This window comes from Halyomorpha halys, unplaced genomic scaffold, assembly GCF_000696795.3.
Source record: "Halyomorpha halys isolate HHAL.00 unplaced genomic scaffold, Hhal_1.1 Scaffold899.1, whole genome shotgun sequence".
In the NCBI taxonomy this organism is placed as follows: Eukaryota; Metazoa; Arthropoda; class Insecta; order Hemiptera; family Pentatomidae; genus Halyomorpha; species Halyomorpha halys.
Window position 1 is genome coordinate 537,247 of NW_027105398.1, and position 7,781 is coordinate 545,027.

Sequence of the window (7,781 nt, forward strand, 5' to 3'; positions counted from 1 at the left end):
AGGTTGCGTTCTGCTTAATTTATAGATATCCTAGAACGAAGAAATCAAGGTAATGATATGCGTGTATGAGTTGATCGCTCCAATATCGGACACACTATTGACTCCATATCATAGCCAACATCGTGTGACGAGCGCCTTATCGCCCAAACAAAGACCCCTGTCCGGACTATGGGTCAATGCCGCGATGTCTTGGAGGTCCTTCGACGTCCACCCCTTCCCGACCTTGCTGGTCTCGGAGCCCGGTATATAACATCGCCGACGGCTGTCAACGGCATCAGTCTTCCACTGCTCACATCTCAGCAATCATGAAGAGTTTCGCATTTGTTGTAAGTAGAAGTTGAGAAAGGCTAGGGAATAATAAAAAGATATTTCTAATATTTATATATTACAGCCTATCGCTAAGAATTTAAGATATTTAAAAAAAAATCAATATTCAAGTATAATTTTTAAAAAAATCAATATTCAAGTATAATTTAAAAAAAAAAAAAAGGACTGTAAAAAATTTGATTTCTAAAACTCAGATCTATTTATACATATATAATGAAAATGTAATTAAATATATGAGTTATAGTTGATCAAATATTTAAGTTCATTTTTAGAACCTTTATATGATTTTTCGGTATATAAAATTATTTTTCTCCCTAAGGAATGTATAATTTTAATACAAGGGGATAATTATACTTTTTGAAAGTAAAATGCATCTGTTTTAGAATCCATGTATGCAACCCAAAAGGCAGCGTTAATATGTATATATTTTTCAGAGTTAATTTTTCTAAGTAAATTTTAATTTTTTTGTTGGTTTAAGTTGCTGTTAAATTTTTTCCATCGTTACTTTAACTCATGCGTACTTATTAAAAAAAAAATTTATTTTCGACAAAAATGTACTTAATTACTCAACTGAACGGCTGTGATATTAATCTAAATTACAAATAAATAATTCATTTTTGAAAAACACGAATTGACTAATTAATAATGGAGATTTGATTTTGATGAGGGCGCAACAATTTTTTCACTTAGAAATGGAAACTTCTGAACAAATGCTGCCATAATAACTTAAAGTACTTAAACTATTTCCCAGTCATATTATTCGGTTAGTACTATCCAATTTCCGAATAAAAATATATTAAACTTATATGTATTGTTATATAATTGAATATTTTTGTTTTGAAATTGATCAAAAATACTAATTTTTAAGAGTTATAAAAAAATATACATACAACGCATTTGGTAGAACGAGCTAAATCAGGTCATTACACCAAAATTACAAAAATAAAATTACAATAGATTTTACCTAATATATAACTTAAATAATACTAGAGTTTACTTTTATGTACTCATTTCATGACTCGACCTGACAGAGTGATTCTATTCGAGAATGAATTCTGATGTGACCTGTGATTCATATCATTTCATTTTATTTTTTTTATTAACGACTTGGAAGGCATTAAAAATAAATACATATCTATTAATTATTACAAAACAATTAGGTAGCTAAGATGGATCAGCATTTTCGAATAAGTTTATCACGTTAAGTATATGTACATGAAACCAGTCAATCGAAAACATCTCATTCCAAAAAAATTATATATATTTGTCTGGAATCACTTATATTCGCCACTGAAATATCCTTGCTAAAATTGAAATTAATCTGTAGAATCTAGCCTCGACTATAGAGATAGAATTGCCGATGGATTGTAAGTTTCCAGTAAGCTGTCCATTATCCGCTTGTTAACCAAACTGCTTCCCAGCCTTGGTATAATTTAGCACCTTGCTGTCATTCTTAGCATTCCAGTATTTTCGGTTAAAAAATACTCGAATAACAGAAATTAGTAAAATATTATAAGATTGTTGATTCAGTATTATTTTATTTTTCTTTATTTCTAAAGAAATATTATTTATTTATAGTTTCTAAAATTTATAATAATTTTCGCGTCTCATCTGAAGCAAGTGTATGTAGAGAGGGCAATGAACCTTATTTCCTAAGCTTGTTTCTTATAATGCTAACTTTAAAATCTAAAGATAAACATAACCTAAGAAAATTAAAAACCTAATAAAGTTGTAGTGATAAACTTATAAAAAATTATAATTATAACCATTCGGGGATCCATTGATCAATCGTAGAGAGCCCGCGCCCCCCCTCATTTTTAAGAAACTTAAATTTTTGATTTGGGGGTAATTTTATATTATATTCCCCATATAACAGAGGGTAAAAACCTAAAATGTTGTTTCAAATTCTACTTGACCTCAGAATATTTCCTAAATTACCTAAGAACTTTTTTTTTTACTTTGATTTGGATACAACCTAAAATAGTAGAATTTCCGCTTTCATTAGAATATTAGTAAATTAAATCAAATATGAAGACACATAATTAAAATTACTTACGAATATAATTAATGTAAAAGAAGCAGTATAAACTTATTTAACACAGAATAGTTTTTCAAATCTTTAACATTTACTAAAAACTACTTCTGATAATTTAGAAGCGCAATATTTTAAAGACAAATTTTAAGAAATTTTATTTTCTAAAACCTTTTTCATAAAAGTCCCCTTTGAGGCAAAGTTATCTATTTAACGAGAGCCAGTGCAGTTACAAATTTTTACAAGCTAAACATTTTCTGTTGTAGACGCTTGGACGTATATTTTATACTTCAGCTATTTAACAATTAACGTTTTTTTAAGTTATACATTAGGAGAGAAAACGATAAGACCATATTAATTCACATCTCATATCAACATTCTAAAAATATTAACGAATTAGAGACAGTCCATCAGTCTGAAACTTCTCAATATATGGGGACGTAATATTAGTAAATTACTGAAATAAGATGTAATAAATAAAAGATTAACGAATAAAAAGATTACTCTTATGTTTCTTAATAATAAGATAAGCAATGTAGAATACGGTACACAAACTACTTGATCCTTCCAGGTTCTTGCTTGCCTGGTGGCAGCAATTGTCTACGCCGAAGACACTGCCCAGAAGGCAGTGGAAGTCGAAGCCCCGGCTACAGAGAAGACATTAGTGAAGAAAGACGTGACAAATGATCTGAGTGCTTCATCCTCCTACGGCTTGGGCTACGGGTTGTCGTATCCTTACTACGGCTATGGAGGTCTAGGAGGACTCTCGCATGGACTTGGAGGAGGCTATGGCGGCGGCCATGGAGGATACGGCAAGGCATTCGTACTCCCGGTCTACAACTACGGATATGGTGGTCTCGGATATGGAGGATATGGTGGATATGGAAGCTATGGTGGATATGGCAAAGGTACGATACATTTATTTAACTTATTTACCGATAATCATAAAATGGTACAATAATTTCTCAAAAAATAAAAATTAAAAACGTAGTGAATTTCCAGTTAAGCCATTTTCCGTATTTTGGGAAATACTAGTACTATCGGTAGTTTTATTATCATACTAGGTGAATAAGCAGTAAAACAGAAAATGATAATTTTTTAAGAAGACCAGTTAATTCAAATTTTAATTTTAAACTTAATATAAATCTCGTCATTTTAAAGAGCAATACTTTTCCACCACTTTCGGTTCCTATTTTGCCATATACACACTAGCTGGTACATATAACTCAGTTTAGTCATAAATCAAGTTAATCACTTATTCATTTTTAGGAGTTTCATTCTGATAGATATGATAGTAATCCAAATTCATTGGCATCAAAAAGGCAATTAAAAAAATAAACAATACGGTTTTAATACTTTTAAATAATAAAAAATTATCATTCAATAGAAATATCTTAAAAATCATTATTTAATAGGATAATAGTATAGTTATTTCTGACTAAGAGAATTTATTCGAGGTGTCTCTAGAATGAAGCATTAATTTTTTTTTTTTAAATGGTATAAAGTTTTTTCTTCTGAGTTACAAGGTATCATAGCATAAGAGATGGTATACAGAACGTTTTAATGAAATTATAAATATTTTTTCTATAAAATAAATTACCAAGTTATGAGAAACTTTGTTACAAACACGTCAAAGTGCACTTAACGTAAAAAAGAAAATGGCAAACTGACAACTAATGATTTAGTGAACAATTTTGAGGTCACGTGGTCTGAATACTCTGCTATGCTTGGCTTCATTGGATCTGGCCGTGATTGAAACTAAGAGCTAGTTTGGCGGGCCATATTTTGTAAAGAAGCCACCTGTTTGAATGCATTTTTTTACACGTTTCTTACCAAAAGAGCTTTTATTCCATAGAGGATAAAACATAGATCTGTTAGTGTACTCAAACATAAATAAAATTACTTTGACCATATTTAGGTATTTTGATGAAAGGATTTAAGAAAAAACAAGATTAAAAAATTTCAATTATTATATTATCTATTTCTTTATAAGCCGTGGAATAAATCTCGACCAATACAATCTGTAATATATTGAACAAGTATAAGTATAGGAATAAGTTTGCAACTTATTCTATGGACTCTGTTGGTTGGAGTACATATGGACTTAAGATTTAAGATATTAAAAAAAAAATCCATTAAAGTCGAAAGCACTACTATAAATGCCGAAAGATATAATATTTAGGATCATTTCGGCAGTAAATAAATGATATGTCAATAAAATGTTCATCGATGTCTATAGAAGAGTGAAAAAAAAACATGAAAGAGGAGATGACGTAAAATAGTCATCAACCAAAACGAATAAAACAACAAACAATTGAAGACATCTTCTACCTAGCGCAACGAACTGTAATCTATATTTTAAATACTTATTATTTCTCAGGTTTCATAATTTCAAGTATGAATTGGCAATTTTTACTTTAGCTTACCTTGATATGAAATAGGATACATATGCATCAGAGTTTTTGTAGATATTTTGTTAATACAACTTTTGGTCATTTAAAAAAAATTATTTTTTCTCATTAATTAATTAATAATACATTAACAACAATATAATTTACTTATATTCTATTTGCTAGGTTATGGCGGATACCCTTACGGCTACAGCAACATCGCTCTCGGAGGATCCTCCCCTTGGGGTTCAAGCTACTACAGTTATCCTTATGGAAGCAGCTACTATAACGGACATGGACATGGTGGACATAGTGGATATGGTGGTTATGGTGGATACTACTAAGCAACCAACCTAACGAAGCCTGCTTAACTAATGTAATTTTTTGTAATTATATTTATTAATTGTATTTATTGTATAATAAAGTGTATTTTTATTTAAGGCAAGAATCCAGTCTTGTTTGGTATTTGAATTAGTACAACCTCCCATTCCATTACTTATATTTCCTTATAATCAAATCGGCCTGGGTTGGCCTTATATAGGTATTATTTATAAACATTTTATTTGCTTTTGACAGTTGATAGTGAGCAAGTGTATTCCAATCCAAAGGACAACCCTAACTATTTAAGATTTTATAACTATTGAATAATTTTAAATAATAAATATAAATGAGTAAAAAAAAAAATCAAAATAATATACATTTTCCCCCTCAGCAGCAAGGCCTACCATAAGAGGAGTATATTTTAAATAATTTGTGCATTTTCCATATGCATACAATGTTGCATTAGACTTGGATATTAGTAATTACAAGATTGTACAGAAGATAATATATAAAAAATTATTTAAAAAAGAAAAGAACGAACATAAAACAAAACCATAAGAGATTAGAGAAAATAAAAATAAAAAACAACTGAGGAAAAAGAATAATTTTTTTTTAAATAATAATAAAATAGAATAGGATAAAAAAAAAATAACATAACAAATGTTTCCTCAAATACCCAAAAGATGCTTATTTAAGCCTAACTGCAGTAAAGAACATTTTTCTGCCTTGAAAATTTAAACATACAAAGTATATACATATTATTATCGTTATTAGAAATAATGCAATTGAATAATGAAAGAAACAAAAAAATTACTATTATTTATAGAATTAATAAGATAAATAACTGAGTTAAATAATGAAAAAAAATATTAATAAACGCAGGGTTCATGACAAAATATCTTACATTGGCCTGGAGTTCTCTCTTATAGCTTAAGTTTGACTTCCTACGTTGTAAGCAACTGCTCCTTAAAGTGCTGGTAACTGGAAATGATCTTTTGTAATAGTTTTTTACTGAAGTCATCTATTGATTTTTATTGTAATTCATAATGTAATAGACTATTTATTATAAGTCAAGAGGCAGGAATCTACTGCAATTCTGTAGGCCTTTTTTTTTTTTTTTTAGTTATTGTAATTTGCACTTTCACTTACCTATACAAGTCTGCAACCGAAAATTTGATTTCATAAATTTTGCCGAGCTTTATGTTATTTGGTGTGATGATATCGAAAATGAACTCTTCCATCCAATTTTTCTTACTTTTTTTTTATAATGTCAGTGCAGCCTGAAAGTCATAAAAAATCTTTCATAGCAACTAAGGTAATGCATATGCACATATATATTTATATTTTTAGTATAGGTATATAAGTTAATACTCACACTGTAATTCAGATATAAGCCACTCACTATTTTTCATTGTTTGCATAGTGTTCAATTTGTAGATTCAATTTATTTATTTATTTTTTCAGTTTTTTAGACACTACTTGCATATCTTATATTATACATGTCTTCTTACCTACATGATATTAAATTTCATCTGTCACTGTTTTCAGGTCGAAACGTTGGCATAAAATAAATAAATATGGTTTTGTTTATTTATGTTGTTCTTTTCTGACCGCACCCCCCGACAAACTTCTCCAATCATTCTTTCATGTTTAACAAATTTGTACTTCATTGATAACATCAGAATGAGGGGAACTCGCCCAACAGTAACAAATTATAAAAGTTTAAAGTTGATATAAATAAATGTATAAACAAATTTACTCTCTTCGGGAAGTGGTTTTAAATTATTTTCTTAAAGAAATTCTCTGAAGATTTTTATTTTTTGTTCGAAGTTTGTATATTACATATAAGGTATTTTGGGTGATTTAGTCGAGTTGATTTCTTATTTGAAATATTTCTCAGCTACTATATTTTCGATTCTATATTTTGGTGTAAGTATACTCCAAGTAATAAATCAAGTTGATCTAGGAAAATGTACAAACAAAGTTGCTCTCTCCAGAAAGTGATAAAAATTTCACTTGTTAATTTTTGTAGACTACGTTATTAAAAAAGTAGGTAAGGGGTTTTAATTAATTTTTCATAAATATAAAAGTTACCAACTAAAAAATGTAGAGAAAATTAAATTAAAATAAATTGCGCGATTTTGATTAAACTTGTAAATCGTTAGCTGGGTCTTATCTCTATCATGTTAAAATGACGAATTTTTAAACATCTTCCTTCCTCCAAAGTAACTTTAATTTAGCTTATTTTAAATAAATAAGCTCCCATTATTAGCAATAATAAAAAATAGATAAATATAAAATATTAATGAATTTGATGAATTTTTTTAGGATAAGTAAATAAAAATAGTGGCAGGAGTTCGAATCAGAAAAAGCCGAGACTGGCTGATCACTTTCACATGTACACGGCTTTTCTATCTTTCGGTTGACTGTAATATTCTTGGTAGGATAAAACTTGAAAAAGGTCTTTATTTTCTCCTCGAGAAACCATAACATTCGAATTTTCATATAAGCAAAAGTTGTGTGATTTGAGTACCAGACCAGATTTTAAACTGTGTTATGAGTCGCGTAAGTCTTTTAGTTTACAGTATCCAATAAATAATTTGATTCTACAGTATTCACTTGATATTCGGTATTTGTTTACGGACCAGAAGGTCAAAATGATTCAACATTGGTTTTTTTTTTGTCCAGTACCACGTGTTGAACGCTACTCA

General features: G+C 29.1%; 1 protein-coding gene across 1 annotated transcript; it reads left to right on the forward strand.

The window, feature by feature from the left end:
* The first annotated feature begins 265 nt into the window (after window positions 1-265).
* LOC106686941 (keratin-associated protein 19-2) lies at window positions 266-5,197 on the forward strand. Its single transcript, XM_014430552.2, has 3 exons — window positions 266-326; window positions 2,931-3,267; window positions 4,936-5,197. Exons 1-3 carry the CDS (start codon window positions 306-308, stop codon window positions 5,091-5,093), a joined length of 516 nt encoding a protein of 171 aa, XP_014286038.1. The 5' UTR covers window positions 266-305; the 3' UTR covers window positions 5,094-5,197.
* The last annotated feature ends 2,584 nt before the right edge of the window (window positions 5,198-7,781 follow it).